This window comes from Rosa rugosa, chromosome 6 (genome assembly GCF_958449725.1).
Source record: "Rosa rugosa chromosome 6, drRosRugo1.1, whole genome shotgun sequence".
Classification (NCBI taxonomy): domain Eukaryota; kingdom Viridiplantae; phylum Streptophyta; class Magnoliopsida; order Rosales; family Rosaceae; genus Rosa; species Rosa rugosa.
The window spans coordinates 9,130,631-9,154,772 of NC_084825.1; the positions used below are offsets into that span (position 1 = coordinate 9,130,631).

Consider the following 24,142-nt stretch of genomic DNA (forward strand, 5'->3'; position numbering starts at 1 on the left):
CAGAGATCATCATGGCAACTTAAAAGGTGCGATCGCAGTTCCTCAAGTGGGAAACTTGTCTCCAAGGGCAGTGGAAGCTTTGGCCTTATTGCATAGTATCAGGTTCGCACTCCATGTTGGGTTTACCAAGTTGGAGGTAGAAGGTGATGCTTTAACAGTCATCAATACCCTGCATGACGATGGTGAGGATCTTAGTTGGGAGGGTCACTTGTTAGATGAAGTTAAATTTCTAGTTCAGTTTTTTTCAGTTTGTAGTTGGCGTTTTGTGAAGCGGGACTGCAACGCGGTTGCACACCGCTTAGCAAAGGAAGCCTTAAAGTTGAGTCAACCTTTTCTTTGCTTGGAGTCGGGGCCGAGTTGGCTCCATCAGTGTGTCAGTATAGACTTTGAATGTGAAGTCTAAGTGGGCAGAGTTTTCTTCCTGACTTTGTTGGGGTTGTTGAAAACTTCTGTAACCATTCTCATTGTAATATTCGTCTATTAATGAAGTTCTTCTTGATCAAAAAAAAAATTATGTTATGATGTTTCTGAAGAATTTTGCTCAAGTCAAAATCTACAGAACTTGCTTGATCAACTGAATAGTTACAGAGGGTCGGTCAATTTGTTTGGAGCAGAGGTTTGGTCCGTTAATATAAACGAGTCCCTAAGCTTGCATGACCCATATTTCTCATTATCCCTCTCAGCAACTCCACACAAAACAGAAAGCCAAGCCAGAAAAGATGAGTCCTTCAACAATAATAGCCATCCTCCTGGTTCTCCTCACATGCCTTTGGTCACTCATCTCTGCTTCCTCCAAATCAAAACACAAAAAACTACCACCCGGCCCTCGGTCACTGCCAATAATCGGAAATCTCCACATGCTAGGCAACCTCCCCCATCGAAGCCTCCAACACCTGGCCAAAAAATATGGACACATCATGTCCATCCGTCTAGGCAGTGTTCCGACCATAGTAGTCTCCTCCCCAAAAGCCGCAGAGCTATTCCTCAAAACTCATGACACTAATTTCGCCAGCCGGCCCAAAATCCTAGCCTCTGAGTACATATCCTACGGCACAAAGGGCATGGCCTTTTCCGAATATGGTCCCTATTGGCGCCATGTAAGGAAGCTCTGTACGCTTCAGCTTTTCTGTCCAACAAAAATAGAGGCTTTCGCGCTGCTGAGAAAGGATGAGTTGGGAGTGCTGCTGAGAAAGCTCAAGAAAGCTGCAGAGGAAGGTGATGTTGTGGATGTTAGTGAGGATATTGGTGTGATGAATGAGGACATTACGTACAGGATGGTGTTGGGTTGTAAAAGGGATGATCAATTTGATTTGAAAGCCATTGTTGAGGAAACGTTCTTCTTGGTTGGGGCTTTCAATATATCTGATTTTGTTCCTTCCCTTGCTGCACTTGATATTCAGGTATGCTAATTAATCCAACTCTTTACCATAGGCATTTCTCTTCGATCATTCATTTATGAACCAATTGCATCGGGACTAGTTCCGGCCATAAGTTATTTAATTCTATATTATTGCATTTATATATGGAGTTAGTCTACCATTACATGTATCGGACACTGAACTATTCAAAATTTCGAACCAACCACACTAGAACTTCATGGGAACCCAGCTGCACTTCTTTGTCTCTATATGAACTACATTAGGATCAACAAACTTGAAGTCAAACATAGGAAACCAAGTTTTGTGAAATTCCAGTAGTAACCTGTTTCAAAGTCGTCTTTGTTGGCCGCCAGGTAGAAAATCATATATTATCTTTCCTTTTCCTCTAGGCTGCTAGGCACTTCTGATTCGTTGTTATTTTATATTTAAGATAATTGAGAAAAGAGAAAAATTCAGCTACCGTCCCTAAACTATGCTGCCAAGACCAATTTGATACCCGAACTCTCAAACGTATCAATGTGATACCCAAAGACGTATTTTGACATCAACGTGATACTTCCGTCAAAAATCTCTGACGGCGTCGTCTGTTTGGTGACGTGGCAAGCACGTGGGTCCCATGTGATATTTTTATCAAGGGTAAAATTGTCTTTCTCTACTAAATAATTTAAAAAAAAAATAAAAAATAAAAATAAAAACAGATCGATCGATCAGATCTCTCTCTCTCTCTCTTCCTCCTCCTTCTCCTTCTTCTTCCCCTTTTCTCTCTGAATCCACCGCATTGTACAACCGCCATGGGTTTACGCATCTGTGGCGTATTGGCTCTCGCCTCTCTCCACCTCCTCTTCTTCTTCGCCGGAACCTGCTTCGCATTGCCGGAATATCCTCAGAAGCCCTCCTCCTCATCCTCCTCGGCGTCCACCGCTTAGATCAACTCAAACTCCGTGCTGGTGGCTCTTCTCGACTCGCATTACTCCGATCTGGCTGAACTCATCGAGAAGGCCGTCGGCCGCCACAACATCACCATCTTCGCTCCCCGAAACGACGCCGTCGACCGCCACCTCAAACCCGACAACCTCAAAGCGCTACTTGCTCGAACCCGGGAACCTCAAATCACTCCAGAATCTCCGTCCGCCGGGAATTGAGTGCGAGGAACATGGATTTGTAGCAGGAATTGGAGAGGATGATGGCAGGAGCGTTGGTGATGGTTTGGGCGGAGGAGAGGGAGGATAACTTCGATGCTAACCTTCAACTCGAGGTTGCAACAGTGACGGAGCTCGGAGCGAATGTGTCACACCCACCGTCGACATCAAGTTGAGTCTTAGAAATCGACATGCAAAGCTGTCGCCCTCCTTCTCTTGTCATTGTGAGGTGAAAACCCAAGAACCCATCTATTTTGGATTTTGGTTTTAAGAGAAATTGGGTTCTGATTGTTGTTAATAATTTCATTGCTGGTGACGACGATGCCAGACTAGATTGCGTACGTTCCCTTGTTCGTGGGCTTTGCGGCAGAAGACCCAGACCTCTCTAAGTTGTAAGGTATACGTCTAGGAAACTATTTGGTATTTGGTGTTTAAGCTTTGATTGTTAAAGAAATGAGAATGTGAATGTGTGTGTGTGTGTTTTAGATTTTGATTTAGCTGAGCAATATCGGTCGGAGTTGGTGAAAGGATGATGCCGAATTGTAGAGGATGATGGCAACATTGGTGATGGTTTGGGCGGAGGAGAAAGAGAGGAGAGAGAGAAGAAGAAGAAGAAGCAGAAGCCATTTTTCTTTGATTTCTTGGGCGGAGGAGAAGGAGCGGAGTTGGCGGCGGTTTGGCTAGAACAAAATCCCAGAAGAACAAGAAGAAAAAGAAATGAAAAGAAAAAACGAATTAACAAAAAAAAAAGGGTAAATTGGTCATTTCACTTTTTTTTTGGGCCCACATGTTTGCCACGTTAGCAAACAGATGGCGCCGTTAAAAAAATTTGACGGAAGTATCACGTTGATGTCAATATAGGTCTTTGGGTATCACATTGATACTTTTGAGAGTTCGGGTATCAAATTGGCCTTGGCAGCATAGTTTGGGGACGTGGGCTGAAATTTTCTCTTGAGAAAATAATGTATTTTGTTAAGCCGTCTCCTGTTCACAGTGAAGCATTTGTTGCCTTCCTGCTAAAGTTTAGCAAGGCAGCCTTTTCCATGGTGACTCCAAGATTGGACTATGATACATAATATTCAGACTTTAGTCTAGATTGCCTAGGTGTATATTTTTTACTGTATGTTAATGTATTAGATGTGGTTTATTATATTTTTCTATGTATATCAGGGGTTGACTAAGCGAATGAAGAAAGTTAGCAAGACAATCGATCAGCTCTTGGAGAAGATAATTGACGACCATGAACAAGTTGCTAAAACTACGAGTGGGAAACAAGGGAAGCATAAGGACTTTGTAGACATCTTGGTTTCATTAATGAACCAACCGTTGAACCCGAATGATGAGCAAGTACACTTCCTTGATGGAACAAATGTGAAAGCCATCTTACTAGACATGATAACGGCGGCTTTTGATACTTCGGCTACATCGATTGTTTGGAGCCTTGCCGAGCTCTTGAGGCATCCAAGGATCATGAAGAATCTCCAAGAAGAGATCCAAATTGTGGTTGGCATGGACCGAATGGTGGAAGAGACTGATTTGCCAAAGCTGGATTACTTGAGTATGGTGGTCAAGGAGAGCTTCAGACTACACCCAGTTGGACCATTACTAATCCCACATGAATCTATCGAGGACATTGCAATACATGGATATGACATACCTAAGAAGTCGCGGATCATTGTAAACATCTGGAGCATTGGAAGAGATCCTAGTGTATGGTCGGAAAATGTTGAGGAATTTTATTCTGAAAGGTTCATGAACAACAATATAAACCTCCGAGGACATGACTTTCAACTAATCCCATTTGGGTCTGGCCGAAGAGGTTGTCCAGGTCTGCAATTAGGGCTAACCACAGTTCGGCTAGTTCTGGCACAACTGGTGCACTGCTTTAACTGGGAGCTCCCAACCGGCATGCTACCTCAAGACTTGGACATGTATGAGAAATTCGGTTTATCAATGTCAAAGGCCAAACACTTGCTTGCCAAGCCGACCTACCGTCTTCAGTAGCTTGTTCATCCATCCACTATTTTGTAGCATAATGAAATGAGTGCAATGCAAGCATGAGTGAAAATTAATAAAATGGTTTCATCAGTACTATTGAAAGCAGCACAATTCACGATTTCTCAAATATGATTGCATTATCATGAAAATCACAAACTATAACCATGACCATTTAAAAGTAACTATACCATTAATATTTGTGAGCATACTCTGCTTAATATTACATAACCATCTCAACAAAAAAAATTTGCTCAAACTAGACTCAAATGTTCACTATTGAGTAATACACCACCCACCGGTCAAGAAAAAATATCACCTACTTTCCGAAAACAGAGCATCATTCCACCCGCTTGTCTAGCTCATGGATTGTCTACAAAACAGAAAAACACGCATTTAAGACAACATTTATGGCAATCAAGTATGCTGTCTAACTATTGATAATCAGTGGACAAGACATGCACAAAGGGAAATTCTATGGTACCTGTATGTATGTGATACACTCATTTACAGATCTGACAACAATTTTGTTGTCATTGTGGTTAGGGCTGTCAATTCCAACACGACCTAATAACACGACTTGAAACCCGCACGAAATAAAGCGGGTTAAACCCGCATGATTAAAAAGCGGGTCGGCCGCGAGTCAACCGCGGGTCAACCCGCCATGACCCATTTAATAAACGGGTTGGCCACGGGTCAACCCGCCAACACGAAGTGAACCCATATAACACGATTATGCTATACTTCTTTTTGAAATTTTGGACGTTGGGAGTATTTGATCCTATGGTTGGACAATTTGAAATCTTTTACTTCATCATTATTTGATTTAATTATTTATGAATTATATATAATTATTTATATTCTTCGTCTTGTGAATTTTTTAGTGAATTTAATGAATTTATGCATTTTTTTTTAGTTTATGGATCGCAATGTTAATCCTTAAATGAGTCATTTAATCCAACATGACACGACCTATTAATTAAATAGATTAAGCAGGTTGGAAACGGGTAACCCGTTTAGTAAATAGGTTGGGTTTGGGTTTAAATTTTCGACACAATTATTAAATGGGTTGGGTTTGGGTTTGTCTCTTGTGACACGACAAATACCTTGACCCGACACGACCCATTGACAGTGTGGTAAATAGAGTTATTTTTTGGATAATTTTAGCTCTATTACAGGTAATTACTCCACCTACGATATTTTTACAAGTTTATGAACAAATTGTTGTCAATGTAGTAACTTGGTTCAATTATATGTAAATGTGTAAAACAAATGTGATAACTTTGTTGTTAATGTTGTAAATTTGGTTCAACTAAATTGTAATTTGGTTCAATTAGATGTAAATGAGTGTATGATAAACATCCAAGTACTCTAGACAACCCCTATGCACAAATATTAAATCAATTCAAAAACCTAATCCATGAGGCTTTTCAACTGGATAATGCACAATCATATAGAGAACTGCAAAACAGCTCAGGAGAATAAAAAGCCCCCGAGAGTTTGGAATGTTCAATCCATTCTTACTGGCACAGGCCATTCAAAGAAAGGAAATTGGAAAAGACCAAGAAAGAAAGAAATTGCAAACAAATCATATGAATGTCAACTCTTCTGTAGTATTTCTTACCAATTTACTGGCAGATATAAATCAATCGACACGACCGCAACTGCTGCAAAAAGGATGAATCCTCCTAGTCCTGTATGGGGTTTTGGTGATGCAGGGGTTTCTGGGTTGTTGGCTTAACCTTGAGGTGGAGGTGTGTTCAGAAAGGCAGGAGAGCTGCTATTTGTGGTGTGGCTTCAAACATCCTGTTTCAGCTGTCTCGCAAAGGGTCTGATCCAACTGAACACGGGATGTATCGGTCTGCTACTATCACTATCTGTCTCGCTTATCTGCAAAACAGACAAAGGTTAGAGGGAAGACCGAGTCACTACTACAAAAAAAGCATTTAAGGACATTCGAAAAACGTCTTCAAAAACTTTAGATGACACGCAAAAAAAATGTCATCTATCAGGGAGTCATTGTAAGTCACTTAAGAAGACGTTCGAAAAACGTCCTCTAATATCTATAAGGACGCTAGAAAAACGTCCTCTAATCTAAAAAAAAAATGTCATCTAATGTCTTTAAGGACACTTGAAAAGTGTCCTCTAATGTCTTTAAGGACATTAGAAGAGCGTCCTCTAATGTATATGAGGACACTTTTGAAGCGTCCTTAAATATAAGAAAAGGGTCATCTAATGTATATTAGGACGCTAAAAAAACGTCCTTATATCTATTATAGGACACAAAAAAAAATTGTCCTTGAAACAAAAAGAAGACATTTACATACAAATCATCTTTACAATCTCAAGACAAATGTCATTGTATCTATTACTCGTTACAATATACTTAACTACAAGCACATTCCAGTAACTAATTCCTAGTTATACGTTCTAATCTTATGTAATCCTAGATGACAATAGACATATATACTTGACCTAATCTTCAATATATATCTTCAGTCACCATCTGATACAATTGACAAAAACACAAGTGGTTAACAAAGTTTAAGTGTGTAGTTTTAGTGAATACATTCAGCAAGAAACTCTAAATTACCTTTCAGATTTTCTTCCTTATAAACTTATGTAATCTAATCTATTGACAACATGAAGCAACGTACTAATTCAAATGCCTAGACCTGCAATAAATAAAAAACATCAATACACTGAACAACCTACAACAAAAAGACAACATACAAATGTACAGAGCCTTATCTAAAGAAAACAAATAGCACAACATTCATTAAATAATGTACAGGGGAACCCTGAACCTACAATAGGAGTAGTTACCAAAGAGATCAAATACTGAAGAATTTATCTATAACACTGGAAGTCTGGAACCACCTAAATGTAGTTTATCTATAAAATTGAAAAAGTTACCAAAAAGATCAAATTCAAAACCCAAATCATCAAAACAAAAAGACAATTGTAGTAGTAGTTACCTAGAGGAGCATCATGAGCAAGAAACATGTAAATAGACTGATGACAAAGAGGAAACACCTGAAGAAACTCAAGCTGCTGCTTAGCATGTCTTTTCAGTTTTTAATACTCATGAAGCTAAAATTGATGCGTAGAAGTACCTACATTACAATAGCATGAAAACACTATATTAATGTATAGCGAGACAGTTTAGAAGCATTCTTTTCTGGGTACTTGAAATTTGAACTCTACTTTTTGTCTTCATTGACTAATTGAAAACATCATGTACTGGAAAAAGGGTCGTAGCACAATAGCACATCCACTTAAATTTGAAGTTAACTAGAGAAAGAACAAGATAACATACTGATCCATCCCACAGACCATGGTATACAGTTCCAAATGGACCTGCAGAGGAAAGTAAAATGGCAAAAGGATATTAGAATGAAATTCAACAAAGCACTTCAAAGTTAGAATTTAATCCAAGCAAAGTCTCATTTGTAAATTTCTATCTTTTTTTTATGCCGGTTGAGCCGGACGAGGAAGAAGAGAAATGAACTCATACCTCTAGCAATCACAATGCCTTGTGACACTTTAACAACAACACAAGAGCACGAAACAACCTTTTTCACTTTCTCTAAGAACCAATTATGCAATGCTGGTAGAAAGAGGGTATTGAATTAAATTAGAGAAAAGTATTGCACCTTATATCTGTGCATTATTTTAAAAGAAATAAGTAAACAAACCTTGCTGGGAAGGGATCAGCTGGAGTACCTATCTCTGTTTGCATAACAATTGCTCCTCCAGTTGCATCACTTACAAAATGATTGTAGATGTTCCTGCAGATACAATATATATAGGGAGTAATTAGATTGATAGAGCTGAGAAGGTTGTTATATAAGAGAGTGGGAGGTGTCACATAGCTTTACCCTTTTTCAATGCCTATATCCTTATTGACATACACCCGTAGGCACCTCTTATTCCTGGTGCGTCACATAGCTTCAATGGTCCATGTAACCACCTCTCTCAGTTAACTAATGAAAAATAAGTTTGGTCAATGATGGATAATATTGGATATGCAAAAATAAGGATATATAAGTTTTAATTTCTTTAGAGATGCTTCAGAAAAGAAGAAAAGAAAAAAAAGTGGCTTTAGAAGGGACTGACTAGAGTTATATGATTTGCTCAGCAATAATGACTAGTTTGCATCTGGGTGGTTATACTTAATATGACTACTGTAAATTATAACTTGAGAAACTATAAAGAATTTTTTTTTCTCCAACTAAAATTGCAGCTTAATTGTAGCTTTAATTCAACGAAATTGAGTGACTTTAAACTGATGAGATGAGAACAACATGTCTATTGGGAGAGAAGAAAGAGCCAAAGCATTCTTGTCACCCATTTTCATGACATAAAAAGGAACCGGAACTGGTGAGTATGATGCAAACAAAAAGGAGTAACACAACTGCATAACAATTAAAAAGTATAATTCAGTACATATAGGAGAACTGAGAATAAACCAAACGTTCTTTTCTTCTCTCTTTGTGTTAGGAAACAAAATTTTCGTGGAGAAACTAAACTAGAACAGACTACAGAGCAATGGGCAAGATGTCCACTGGATTAATGAACTAAGGAAAGCTATTTAGGGCAGCAATCTAAATAAGCAACAGCCTCAACTACCACAATAATTACATAATAACACTAATAAACAGCAGCACTACGATTTGAAAAGTAGCAAATAGTGGATAACCATAGGATGATTACTGTCCAAAGCAAGAAGATATATGTAAGGAAAAAGAAACAAACCTTTGATGCCAAATCATCAACCTTTTGTTGAAGACTTGAGAGTATCTTTGATTGTTCTTAAGCTTTTGCTCCAGCTCAGAAACATCATGCCTGCAAATGAACTTTGATTAAACAATCAAAATGTTACTATATCCCAAATTAAGTAGGTTATCCTAACTACATCAGTTTGGGTTTTACTTTAGATGTTTATATCAGAAACGATTTAATAATAAACTAATGTATTGAAGTGGTTTTGTTTCTTCTGATGCTACAAAAAACAACGACCAATTTAAGTCATCCTGGGATCATTGACTAATTAATTTCTTAATGGCTAATTAAAAATATGTCTATGGGCCATCTTTACAGTTTAGAATATGCATTGGGAACTGAAAAGAAACCAGCTTAGCAAGGGCATTTTCTTAATTTGCCTACTATCTGCAAGGGAACCGAAAAGAAACCAGCTTAGCAGGTATAGGTTTCTCAATTCACATCACCGGCCATGAACTTTTTCTCAACTCAAAACTTTAATCCCCAATTCAATATCTGCAAACTCAACTAAGATAATATCTAATATTTTTGAAGCATCAAAGCTCTCAGATTTGGTTGGTTTCCAGAATAGTTTCTCTTAAAGATTTCCATGCCGGTTCAAACCACTTCCAGATTACTACTTTCATACAGATTGCACAGAAGGTATATTCAAAATAAATTAATAACAAGTCATACCCTCTTATTTGTGTGTAAATCAACTGACCAACCTTATGACTTCATATTAGTAAGGTTATGCAATAAGGGAAATCAAGTAAACACACCTTATTCTAGTTGCTTCCAGGTATACATGGCAGACATAAACAATTAAATAAATTAAAGTCTAAGACTTGTTGGGAAGAACGGAGAAGACAAACCAACTTTAACAAAACCTAATCTTTGACATGATTACTCTGATTCAGAAGTGAAGCACAGACACCCAGTTCAAAATTGAGCTCAAGCAATATGCAATAAACTATGAATTTAAAATACCCACTTCAGAGTCATCAATATCAATCCCAAAAATAAACATCCTACAAACTCACTCGAAGAAATTATTTGAGGGAAAAAAATGGAGAGAGAAGTTGGTACCTTTAGAGTAGAGAACTATATGAGCATACTCGAATCAGAGACAGCCTATCTTCCATAAGCACTTGAGAACAGCAGAAGAAAACCATGCAAGGAAGAAAAGCTATAGATCGAAGTCAGTGATGCGCGATGGGTGATTGAGCAGCAGAGCACATCGATAAAACTCGGTTTCTTTTCTTCTTTTTTCTGCTCAAAGAGAAGATACCTGGGTTTGAGTAAATGAACGGGGTGAATTCTAAAGTGAATATGGTGAGATTCCATGGTGGGAAGCTGAAACTTGAAGAGGGAAAATTTGAAGAACCCGGGCAAGTGAAAATTTAGGGTTTCCTTTTTCAATTTTGGTGCAGAGTGCTGTGATTTGGGAGTCGACTTATATTTATACCTCGATCATATTATTGTTCTCTATGTTTGGGTATAGCGAATCGAACCTGTGATGTTATACCAAACTTGGAGGCGCCTTTGTCTTAATTACGTCCTTGTTTTACTGGATGGGCGTCCATGCTTTCTCTCCGTGTTTTGATAAAAACTGCAAACGTCCTAAGTATAATACAAGGACGCATTTTTAAAATGATGTCATTGTATCCAAAACCCGTGTGTCCCCAATCTAGTTTTCTGTAGTAGTGAGTGTGCCGGCCTTCAACGCTCCGATGCCTAAGTCAGTATCGTATAAGATAATGATAATGGAAAGTGATAGTCAAACAGTTACCTCTTTGGGTTGTTGGAGATGTCCTTAATGTAGCAGATTTGTGGGAGCTTGGTTTCGTTTCTTTCGGTGTGGGAAGCTCGGGGTTCCCGATATCGCCACGAGGGGTATCGGGACCCTCGGCTGGGAGCTTACCTCACTTGTGTATTGGCGATACGAGTCTTGTGCTTCCGATACTTGTGCCTAGTAGGTATGTGCATACCAACACATCCAATTCCACAGTTATTGTTCATGCTTGTGGACATAGATTGCTTTTACGTTCAAGGTTTCTTAATTCTCCTGTCTCAATTTTGTTTATTATAATTGTAAATTGTTCCTATTTAATGTTAAACTGTGATTAGTTTTGTATGCAGGTTTCACATGCTATTGTTGTAAGAAAATTGGTCTGCAAGGTCTGAAGAGAAGGAGAAGGTTGAATCTGTAAATCAAGGTAAATGGAAGAGAATTTTCTTATCATGCTCAACTTTAAATTTTTAGAAATTTTTTGATAAGGTTTCTTTTTTCCGAGATTGAGGCAAGTGATTGGTGGTAAACTGTATTCGGTTTTTGTTTGTATCTGGGAGTGGTTAGTTTATGGTGTTCTTCTATTTCATTGGAGTGCAATTTGCTTAACCCTTTGAACTTAACTACAATTGATAGGTGAGAGGAGGGTTGGCTCTAATTACTATTATCTAATGAGGTCAAAAGAAAATATTGTGTTTAATTGTAATCTAATAGAATTAGACAAACTTTACTTGCGGGCTTTGTAATATTAATAATATATAGTCATTTAGCGTTCTGTTTTCATTTTATCAATTGGATTTTTTGTATGCAGATTAGGTCGCATTTGAGGTGTTGTCAATTGTGAAGCCGCTGCTGCTGACATTCCAATCATATTTCTTAGGTTGGTTGCCTATAATTCCCATCCCTTCATGTGTACTGTACTTTTTGTATATGAATGGATACTCATATATACATATAGTGATATAGATATATGTGTACTATAATTTCACCGTGTACATACCTCCACTAATATGGAGGATTTGCTACATCAACAAGCATAAGTAACTCCCTCTTAGTGGGGCCCACAAGCCATGGTGGGGCCCAACCGCAACATGCATTGGTACATGGCTATCCTGTTAAGCACATATCAGACATACCTAAATCTACAAACATGCATGCATATGACAATCGTTAAAAGCATGATTATTGAACATAGCCACTATGTCAGACATGTGCTACGCACGCAACCACATGACTATTAAACAAAGCTTTGTCACTCGACAACATGCTATCTCATCTAAAAATAAATCTGTAAATTTCATTGTCAATTTGAATATCACATTAGAAGCACACAAATGCAACATGTCATGTGTCGTCAACTACTACATTGCTTATACACCTTGCTTAAAATTTTATCAAAGTACATACATAAGCTATTAGTGTCGATTTTACAAATCCACATATTAATCACCTATTTTGTTTCAAGGAAATTCAATTATTTCTATCGAGCATTCAATACCTCAACTACCGGTTGATGTACATTATCGGAGCACTTTATCCACCAAAGCAATGGAGCGTCATGCTTGGACAACTCCAACATGATTTGGGTACTTACATCAATTCCAACTCCAACTCGCTCCAAATCGGCATAAGATAAGTAACTATATCTTCCTTTACGCTCTTTCAATTTGAGCTAGTGCCACGCCAATGCCATGCTTTTACTACTTCTAAGCATGCCTACAATATATCACACTTGATATGCATTTACATGTCTTCATGATCCTTAGGCATGTTTACAACATACAAAAATGTTATTAGCAACTTCGCTACAAGTACATGCTACACATGCCATGGTTCTATTTAATTGCAAAATTAAATAAACATGTGACACTCAAACAAACTATGCCACATCTACAAGCTTGTGACACTTATGTCTTGGTTAAACATGCTCGGATAAACACTTGCAACGGTTACGACTAGCTTGGGTATCGAGCATGGCCACGACTTGCTTGGGCCATACCCCGCATGCTCGCACAGCGCCTATCCGCTCAACTATACCCAACTTGCTCGAACACAACCTAACTCGCTCAAACATATCCAACATGCTTTAATTAAGTTCCAAGTTCACAATGCTGTATATTATTCACCGGGAGCTACTCTCAAAATTTTATATGGACACCCATTACACTTGCCGCTATCTATTCCGCATGTTACATGGTCATAAGATCCATATATTATTACTTGCTATACTTATTTGTTATTGTTCATACAATTACAAACTTTACATATACTCTATATGTAAACATATGGTCTAGCCTCCGGGCACCATACTTTGTCAAAGTTTCCCCACGGGAAACAGACCTAAACGGGTTTAGACTCCTCGAGTCTTGGTCTACGACCAATCGCCAAGCGGTAAGGCAACGCCTCATAAATGACAATGACCGCTACGCGGCATTACAGTCAAGATTTTCTCCTCCGGGAAAGAGTAAGGGGACCGGTTAACGCATCCCACGGGAGCCATTGATCGGCGGTTAACCCCCGACGCTTGGATATCAAAGATTAGGTTCGCTACCTAACGCCCACCGCCTCCGCGGCACCCCCGAGCTCCGCTCTCACGCCTTCACGGCATCTCCGAGCTTCCCGCTCACGCCTACCTGGCACCCTCGAGCTTCCAGCTCACGAGCTCTCGCGCTCACGCCTCCGCTGCACCCTCGAGCTTCACGCTCGCGCCTTCCCGGCACCCATCAAGCTTCCCGCTCGTGCCTTCTCGGCACCCATCAAGCTTCCCGCTCGTGCCTTCCCGGCAACCATCGATCTTCCCGCTCATGCCTTCCCGGCAACCCCCGGGCTAACAGCTCACGCCTTCCTGGCAACCATCGAGCTTCCCGCTCGTGCCTTCCCAGCAACCATCGAGCTTCCCGCTCGTTCCTTCCCAGCAACCCCCGAGCTTCCCGCTGACTCCTTCCCGGCACCATCAAGCTTTTCCCTCATGGCTTCCCGGCACCCCGAACTTCCCGCTCATGCCTTCCTGACACCCCCGAGCTTTCACGCTCTTACCATCTGGCATTCCCAAGCTTTACACTCACATCCCCTCGACATAATACATATTAATGGAACATTGAATTCTTCTGCCACTTGTCGTTTGCAACAAATCGAATTCTTTTCGCGTTCCATTAATACGATCGAAAACCAAACAATCACAAGCGTTCGCTTATTCATTGTTCACGAATTACAAATGCTTGCCTTCATGGCACTCATGCAACTTAAACCGAGCGTAACCTCGTCAACTCGACCTCGTTCGTTTTGTTGCATGCATCACGCATTTGTCATATGCAATTCATATGTTCACACAACCACATGCATGCTCGAGTTTATACGTCATACTCGATCATACTCGGCGCCATTCATATGTATACATCAACATGTATCATGCACCTCGTACATTCGTATATGCCAACGCATATCAATGCAACTCACATTTGTCGCCCAATACAACAAGCATTCTACATATGCGTGCTTTTGTCTTTGTTGTGCAGGTTAACGAGTGTCTTCTTGCTTACAGAGTTCAGGGATTTGTAGGGGCTAGGCGCCCCTCGGACATTACTTATGCTTGATGACATTATGTGTATAACTCCCCAACCAAGAAGCTCCTCTTACTTGGGGACTTCGGGTACTTATACATACCTCCACTAATATGGAGGATTTACTACATCAACAAGCATAAGTAACTCCCTCTTAGTGGGGCCCACAAGCCATGGTGGGGCCCAACCGCGACATACATCCCGTAGCCCGACATCCAACCTACCCCGTGGTGGTCGGAGGCGGACAAGACCTTGCCGGGAAGCAACCTTCCCAGCCTTGCCAATATGCCTTCACAACAAGCTTTCTAGACTAGAAATGAACTTTGTGTCCCACATTGAAAACCATGTAAAGGAAGGAGCCTCCCTTCCCTATAAAAGGAGACCCTTCCTCCCACTTAAACTCCATCCCATTACAACTCATGTAATCCTCTTTGGGCCGCAAGGCCTAAACATACTAGTTAAACTTTCAAGTAGACGTAGTCTCCCGCTAAGGCAGGAGACGAACTACTATACTTCTTGTGTCATGCTCTCTCTCTCTCTCTCTCTCTCTCTCTCTCTCTCCTTCTCTAAAGCTAACTAGAGCCATCGGTTTTAACGTTAACACACTGGGACCATACACATATATACATATAGATGCATTACATATAGTGATATATATATATATATTCTTATACTCATATATACATATATATATTCTTATACTCATATATACATATATACATATAGTGATATGTGTGTGTGTCTGTGCGCTGTACTTTTGTATGTGAGTTCTTATATGTTTCTTCACCGGGATTTGGACTTGTATGTTTATCATAGTATCAGAGAGTGCTTTGGGTTAATGAGGATACTAAAGATGGCTCTTTCAACCTAACAGAAATGTAATATGTTGCAGTATGTATGCCTGCAAATTCTGCTGGATATTAAAGGTTATAATTTAGAGGTAAATTAGCTATATATATATATATATATATATATATATATATATATATATATATATCAGATCCTATCCAGAGCGATGCCTCGCTCTGAAATTTCAGAGCGAGGTTAGGGTTTAGGATCACTTTTCGGTCTCATATCCACATCTCGCCTGTTCAGTTTTTAGGTACTAATGTATAGATCATCTCTGCAAAATTTAAGTCAAATTGATGGTCGTTAAGGCATTGATAACTGCCTTAAAGCTAGTACGGTTCAGGTTGGACAGATTTAGTTCGTCCATTGGTTTGAACGAGTTAGATACCTTATAGATCATCAATTTGGCTGAAATTTTGCAGAGATGATCTATACATTAGTACCTAAAAACTGAACGGTCAAGATGTGGATATGAGACCGAAAAGTGATCCTAAACCCTAACCTCGCTCTGGATAGGATCTATATATATATATATATATATATATATATATATATATATATGTATGCCTTGAGAATTCAAATGCAAGGCAAAACTTTATATCAGGTGAGCTGAAAAAAGACTAGTAATTACTCAAAACTCAATTGGGGTGTGATCGATCAGGTGAAAATTGGTTGTAAAACTTTGGGTTTAGTTATAAGATATGTGGTGTTGGCAATAGCAACCTTTTTAGAACAGTAATTAGCTCTACATATTTAAGCAGAATTATGGAGAAATCAGCTAGAATTTGGTGGGGCATATATGGCATTCAGATCAATCCTCTTGATCGAACATATAATTATGCAGCTGCCTGCCACAAAGCTGGAATACTGGACTTTTCAAAAGCAAAAGCATGTGAATTTGATTTAGTAATTATAATTATTGTGCTACCAACAGAATTCAGTGCTATAAATACAAATATTCAAAACTAATCTACGGTTACACAATCAGTTTTGATTGTGGAGAGGAAATCAATGTAGGAGAGTGATTTTCTCTAACACCCCCCTTCAAACTAGGCGTCTCGAGACGCACAAGTTTGGTACACAGGAGATTATGGCGCTGCTTGTGAAGTGGTTTAGTAAGAAGATCAGCTGGTTGATCGACGGAAAGGACAAAATGGACCTGATGACTCCCAAGTGCTACCTTTTCATGAACAAAGTGATAATCTAACTTGATGTGCTTGGTGCGAGCGTGGAAGACCGGATTAGAAGCCATGTATGTGGCGCTTAGGTTATCACAGTAAAGCAGAATGGGGTACTGAATATGGACACCAAGTTCATATAGTAAGAAGCCTAACCAAGTTGTCTCGGCACTGGAATCAGCAAGGGATCGATATTCAGATTCAGCACTGGAGCGAGCAATGGTAGGTTGCTTTTTGGAACACCAAGAGACAAGGGTATTGCCAAGGTAAATGAGATAGCCGGAAGTTGAACGGCGAGAGTCTGGGCAGCCGGCCCAATCGACATCAGAGTAAGCAGAAAGGTGGGCAGGTTGGCGTTGAGTATTCCTCTCTTCGTGTTTTTGGTTGCTCATGTTTTCCTTACCTAGGTACAAGATGTTACCAACAGAATTCAATGCTATAAATACAAATATTCAAAACTAATCTACAGTTACACAATCAGTTTTGATTGTGGAGAGATTACACAATCAGTTTTGATTGTGGAGAGGAAATCTATGTAGGAGAGTGATTTTCTCTAACAAACTTTCTGTGCTGATTTGCTTCTCCATTTTCAGTTTAAATGAATTCTAGAGTTTGTCAGTCCTTGCTAATTAATGAAGATAGGCTATCATTCCATGAGCTATGTTGTTTGAATCAAGGTCATATTGGCTCATAATACTTGAGGCAGGTGAATAGGCACAGGGATAGAAAAGTTAATAATGAAATTGAAGACAATGAAGAGAATAATGGTATTTAAGTAGTCAAGTGTAAATGTTTTCAGCCTTCTTAAAAACGTGCAACTTCAGTGACAACAAAAATCTATAATGCAAAGAATGAGAGGAAGTCTGCATAGAGCAGGACAGCTGCAGGTCAAATTCTTTCTTAGATTATCTTTCATCTGTTTTGGTTTCTGAAATTGGTTGAATTTGCGTATGAGTTTGAAGTTACTTGAAGAAAATTGAGAAGCCGTACATGTTTGGATGTTGCTATTTGCTGTTTGTTTTCATTGACTAGCCTTCTATGTTGAGGCAAATATAATTAGCAGCTTTTGTTTAGTCACTGTTTTTAGCTTCGATTGAACATGCTTTGTTGCTATGCTTTCCCAGCTGAAATCAGTGGAGATAATGAGCAAAAGGATACTCTTGGATGAATCAGTTTTTGGCTGTAACTTTATCTGCGTAGTATAAGTTAATCAATGGCTTCATATTGCAGTTGATTGTCTTATACTACACAGACAAAGTGCAATCAAAACTCAATCAATTGTATATGCCAGACTTCATCTGTAAAGTGGCTTATTGTTGGAGTATGGATTTCTGTGATTTGGTAATGCGGAACTATTTGAAAAGAAATCGCAGGTTATTTGTGGTGACTAAACTTTTTTTGCCTTATAAATGGGAATAGTAAGATCAGGGGGAGCATAGGAGATTCTCAATCAATTATCACAGATTTCTAAAATTTTATTTTCGTAATCAAAACTCAATCAATTATATATGCCAGACTTCATCTTAAATTTGCTTATTGTTGGAGTATGGATTTCTGTGGTTTGGTAATGGGGACGTATTTGAATAACAAAAGAGTAGCATTTCTACTGATATTGAGACAGTACTTGAACAAAATTAAAGAAATCACAGGTTATTTGTGGTGACTAAACTTTTTTTGCCTTATAAATGGGGATAGCAAGATCAGGGGGAGCATAGGATCGAGATTAGCAATTACGGTCTGGACTATTACATATTCCATTTTGTTGTTTCTGTGCTACGTAGGAATAAATAGTAATCAGTGAGGGACGCTAGCTCTTTTTATCGAGGAGGTATTTTTTTCAAAACATTTAGAAGATTTTTAAAATCCTCTTATTAAACAGTTAGATGTATTGAGGTGTGGATACACTGGTTTCTTCATCGGGTTAATAGTTCTCTTCCATTAGAGCTGATAAAACTTTTTTTCTTCCACCTTTTCTGTCATGATTTTATTTCAATTGGACAAAACTTGATGTAGCCATTCTACACAGATAGAGGGCATGTTCTTTTACTTCATGTTTCACCTAGGGATCATTTATACACAGATAGAGGGCATGTTCTTTTACTTCATGTTTCACCTGTTATGTTACTAGCTAGACTAAGGTACTAATATTTAGTCTAACATTAAAAGATATCAAATTTTGCATGAGTTTAGACTTTTTCTAACAAACATGAGAAGACCTTAATTTGCTCCCTAATTTCATCACAGTGAATATTGTCCAGCACCATTAAATTTGCTCCCTAATTTCATCTAGGGTTGAAATTCCAAATGATTTACTTATTCTCACTTACTTCTAAAAGTGAATGAGTTTAGTTTGTCTCCAATTTCTTCTTCTCATCTCCAGCACCATTAATTTGCTCCCTAATTTCATCACTTCCTTTCTTCAATGCCCTAATCTCTTCTTCCACCACAAGCTTTTTGCCTTCCAAAGCCCGAAACACCTCAAGACCTTCATACTAACTCTTTCTTTTCACAATCTCCAACTATCAGTTGCAACTTGCAACACAATCCAACCTGGCACAAGAAAAAAAAGGTACTTCACTATCAAATCCCTTGATGTTTTTTTTATTTTTTATTTTTATTTCTGCATTGATCTTAAGATACCTTTGTTTTGATAGTCAGTCAACCAAATACATTACTCTTTGCCAGGGATCAAGACTGCATTATACTTGGACATCATCTATGTAGTAGATATTTACAATTTATGATTAGCCAACTTGGATCCTTATTTTCTATGGAAGATCTAAGTGATCTCCATTGTTTATAAGCTTGGGAAGCTGTAGAAACTCTTATGGTCACCATTTGTCGTAAATCAATTACATTTCTGATTTAATAAATCAACTTAATGTGCTTTTACTGGTGGATATAGGACTGGTTGGATATCTCTGAGAGGTAGACTTGGGGTTCGTTTCGGAAGAGCTGTGAGCCAAGATTGTGATCAAGTTTACGAGACAGGCTTCGGGAGCAAAAGCAGTATGTATTTTGTTGCCTTTTCCAGTTCTGTTGAGTCAACATTGGAAATTTATTTGACAAAGAAGTAATCAGCTTAAATATATAGTTAAAAGGTGAGATCAACAGTCATTAATCCTTCAGTTTGTGATTTAAGCAATCAAAAAGTCCTTCAGTTTCTGATTAAAGCTATATAGTTAACTACATAGATATAGATTATTAACAACAACAAATCCCACGATCTTCTATGATTTAGATTTTGTCATTCACTTTTGATGCAGGTTTTTCTTGCATCTTTGGCACTGGTTGGGTTATACTTTGAAAAAAGGTGAGTGTATTTGTCAGTTTTTGAATATATGCATGTGGAGGAATTTTGGTTTGTGGTTTTGAACTGATTTGATTTGCAGAGGACCCAAACAATGAAGCTACACTGAAACTGCTAGCAAAACAAGCCAAGCAACTCTTTGCAGTTTTTGTACAGACAGATCAAATGTAGCTAGGTTAGCCTATAAGTAGAACAATATATTTTTGACAAGCTGTGTGAACAGCAGTTGTATTGTATATTTGCACATTATCAGAACATTTATATTAATGGTAATGTTAGTTGCAAACATAAGTCTCTAGCCGCCCAAACTTGCAGATTTTGTTTGAACACCCGCAGCAACGCGCGGGCACCTATTCTAATATGACTATCACTACTACAGAAATTGAAACAGACGACGGGCAAAAACTGTCGTCTGATATGGATGCTGACCGTCGTATATCGAGGCGCCGTCTGATGAAGGTCGATTGTAGGGAACCGTCGTGTGAAGGGATCGGCAGCATGGCGGCAGCATGTCGGCAGCATGGCGGCAGCATGTCGGCAGCCTATCGACAGCATTAGCTGTTGCATGACTGTTCTTCAGACGTCGGGCGACTTTAGAAACTGTTGTGTGATTGCAATTCAGATGTCGCTTTATTTTATGCCCGTTGTGTGACTTTCATTCAGACGACAGTTTTTCAAAGTATCCATTATCTATTTTACATTCAGATGACAGTTTTTATTTTTGGGTCATTGTGACTATTGTGCACATACGACAGTTTTTTTGTGGTTATTGTTGTCCTAATAGAATGATTCAATGCATTGTATATGCTGAAACTGAAATGATCAAAATGATCAAATTAACAATAGCTGATCAATATATAGAAGAAATTGTTATAATCCACATTATGCAACCAAATTGATTGTGCAAAGGTAATCTTTCATCTACAAAAGGAGTACATCTAATACTACTCTCCTAGCAATATACATCGAGAAGTTTACTTAAGGAGTCTAGCTTTGCAAGCTTTGCTGCTCTCATGGCCTCATTGGAGTCTAGCTTTAGAAGTGTTTGTAGGAGCTTTTTGCTATCTTTCTGTAGTTCCAGCTGCATATGGATCAATAGTTCACTGAGGGGTACACATGCCAAAACAGAAACACTGCAATTCAATTATACCCTTTCTCACCAGTCAATGCTAGGATCACGTACCTGAGATTAGAAAACACATTGTAACAAACACAATTAACTTTCTCGGCAAAGCAGCTACAATTTGTCTGAGCTGATAATACATAATGAAAAATGATATATATTAAGACTAAACTAGTAAGCACTCTGTACAGAATTTGTTGAAATTGTAATAGATGAAAAATAAAGCTGGTTCCGGTCTTAGCAAAACCTACTGTCACAATAAAATCTGTAAACACTAATTCTTTTACAAGAGTTTCTTCTCTTAAACAGACCTGGTAAAAGATGGCTAAAAATAAACCATTTTCCAGGCGCAGCAAAGCAAACTAACATGCCATACCTCTTCATGGAATTTAGACTGACACCCAGGATCCACTATCAACGCATCTCCACACGTGACAAAACCATTCTTTCCAGAATCATTTGGAACATTTTTAGGTGCAAAAACAACCAGGTTTGTTGTACGAAAAGGTTTTCCTGTCCTGCTTCCCATAGGTACAAGCACAACACCAGGAGGGTACTCCTAAATTGAAAATAAATTTTTACTCCTTAATTCTATAAGACCACAAACAAAGATATGAATCTGTTATGCTTGATAAAAATTGTGCAGTAAAATAAAACAACAGAACCAGTACTTGAACACCATGGTTATCAGATTCGCAAACTTATTTTCTCAGTAGAGCTGTTAAATCAGATATTGAAGGTCAAAATGCATCTAATCAAGGAGAATGAAATAAGCCAGGACAGTTCACCAAACGGTTCCCTCAAGTTCAATAGCTGGTGAGTGGGTTTTAATTTCAATAAAAAGAGGAAAGGTAAACATAGGCCATTATAAGCAATTCTAATAACATCCGGATTATTACAAGGTTCCTTATGAATGCTTCCAAGTACATCCATCCTTGAAGCTTATTAAAGCATACTCAATCCATCTAGAAATGCAATAGGCAAACCTGGTAATTAAGGTAAGGTCGATGAGATCTGCAACTCTCTTGTTTGTGCAAATTCATTTGGAAGCCCAGCAACTATCAAAGGCCCCACACACTCACATCTTGGTTTCACTTCCTGAAGCCAGCTTAGACAGCTTTCGACCGACATCCACTTACACGTCTCTGCATGTTTACATTTAACATAAGTCCCACATATCTTACCAAAACAACATATTTTTCACCATTTTTTTATTTCTCCTAGAGCCTTCGATTTATATTAAGTACAGGCAATAGGATATTAACTGCAGTAGCACCAGCTACATTTGACCAAAGGCAATAGGATAATTAAAAATTACTAGAAAACAAAATCATCATATCAATCTAGTACAAAACCATCCAAGCCACTATCGAACTCAATTTCTAATATTGTTCAATAATTCAAGGCTTCCTCCAATCTGATTTGATAGAAAATTTTCAAAGCTGCCTAAGTTCCAATCTTGAATGCTAATGCTTAAATTTTCACAACATAAATAATGCTTCTTTTGTAAAAGTTTCGTTCTTAAATTTCATGGCTTTGACCATATGGGATTCTGAACAATTCCAGTTCATTAAAAAAATCAAAATCCCTCTAAAGACAGGCAATGGTTCCTTCGGGAGCAAATCAAAGACTAATAAAACTGAACTGTGCAATTTTGGAAACTGGGTTTAATCCAGAAGTAGCTAAAGCTGCTGAGTTTGCTCCAAGAAGGTAGAGAAAGCCTTACCTTCCAAAGAAGCAGCTTTAGTTGTGAAGGAGCTCAACACAGTGCCTCTACGTGATACCCATTTCTGGTTTTCAAGTTTCTTGTTCAGTAATTCTAGTATACAACCATGAACTGTTGCAGAAGCACAACAATACCGAATTACCCACAAAAATATATTAGGCAGAAACATCAGACAGTTCCAAGATTGACCCAAACCAGCAAATTCATTATGTTATTCTAGAATTGGTCTCATCTATAGCTAAATCTGATTGATGAATACAACAGCAGATAACAAACACAGTTGATGATGCATGAGAAAGCAGACCTATATATGCTTCGAAGTAGCCATTCAAATAATTAATGAAACTAATTAGTCAAGCAAATTTCACAAAAACTGAGCAAATGGAACAACAAAAACATATATATAACAAGAGAAGAATGAACAAATAGACCGCCATGAAAAGACAGAGCACTGAGTGGATGCCTATTTGAGGATTTGAGCTTAAACCATTTCTGGGGCGCATCTGAGAGACCCATTTGGGGAAGTTCCTTCTCTTATGAAATCTTGAATACCCAGAAAGAAAAGCGAATCAAAATTAGTTCTTGAGCCCAAAAAGAAAAACGAATCAATACGGTACGAAATCCACATAAATTCGTGTAGTACCAAATTACAATCAAAGATCAACACAATCGATGAGCATGAGAGAGGAGAGGGGAGACAACTGCGGATAATGGCAACATGAAAATCAGAAATAATGGAGAGGTTACCACAGATGCGAAGTATCTCGAGATCCAACTCTAACAAAGATTCAATTGGGGACATTTACCTTTCGGGAGAGAATCAGTTGCGATGGGGTTCTTCGTCATCTATGCTAGGCACCGACTCGATCTTCTTGACCCGTTCATGGGGTCAAAGGAGCTCGAGCTTCGGGTTTTTCTGCAAACATATATAGAGAGGTTGCTTTGGATTATGTAAGAGAAAGAGGACTCGAAGAATTGGAGAAGAGGGGGCTCTCTCCGGTCTGTTTTGAAGCGAGAGTGATGGGATGAATTCACCATCCATCCTATGAGGTGGAAACTGGTTTGGTTGTCGGGGAGAGGAGAGAGAAGAGAGGTCCAAGGTTTCAAAATGATGGATTTGGGGTCTAGGGGTAGAAGATAGAGGGAAAGAGGAGAGAGGAGAGAGGTCTAGGTTTTAGATCTGATGGATTTTGACACTGTCGAGAACAAAGAGATATGCTGGTTGAAGTGAGGAGGCACTGATAGCTGTGGGTTTTGGTTATGGGTCTGTGTCGAGAGAGAGAGTGAGGCGCTGTCGAGAGATTGAGGAGCTGCGGGTATTTTTGTT

The 24,142-nt window shown here is 38.7% G+C and overlaps 1 protein-coding gene and 2 long non-coding RNA genes across 14 annotated transcripts; 2 read left to right on the forward strand and 1 right to left on the reverse strand.

Annotated features, from left to right (window-relative positions):
* The first annotated feature begins 633 nt into the window (after positions 1-633).
* LOC133713373 (cytochrome P450 CYP736A12-like) lies at positions 634-4,627 on the forward strand. Its single transcript, XM_062139378.1, has 2 exons — positions 634-1,400; positions 3,689-4,627. Exons 1-2 carry the CDS (start codon positions 654-656, stop codon positions 4,520-4,522), a joined length of 1,581 nt encoding a protein of 526 aa, XP_061995362.1. The 5' UTR covers positions 634-653; the 3' UTR covers positions 4,523-4,627.
* A 34-nt stretch (positions 4,628-4,661) lies between these two features.
* On the reverse strand, positions 4,662-10,949 carry LOC133713374 (uncharacterized). 12 transcript variants are annotated; one of them, XR_009847964.1, is made up of 11 exons: positions 10,367-10,949; positions 9,272-9,361; positions 8,395-8,499; positions 8,212-8,304; positions 8,031-8,123; positions 7,833-7,873; positions 7,492-7,629; positions 7,340-7,408; positions 7,107-7,188; positions 6,138-6,403; positions 4,664-4,886 (listed from the first exon to the last, which is right to left on the reverse strand). It is a non-coding gene; the product is annotated as an uncharacterized LOC133713374 (long non-coding RNA). The 12 variants fall into 12 exon arrangements; XR_009847970.1 differs by lacking the exon at positions 7,340-7,408 and having other exon boundaries at positions 4,665-4,886; positions 10,367-10,466; positions 10,569-10,949; XR_009847966.1 differs by lacking the exon at positions 7,340-7,408 and having other exon boundaries at positions 4,662-4,886; positions 7,721-7,873.
* A 7,463-nt stretch (positions 10,950-18,412) lies between these two features.
* On the forward strand, positions 18,413-20,275 carry LOC133713484 (uncharacterized). Its single transcript, XR_009848038.1, has 3 exons — positions 18,413-19,665; positions 19,923-19,969; positions 20,049-20,275. It is a non-coding gene; the product is annotated as an uncharacterized LOC133713484 (long non-coding RNA).
* Positions 20,276-24,142: the final 3,867 nt, after the last annotated feature.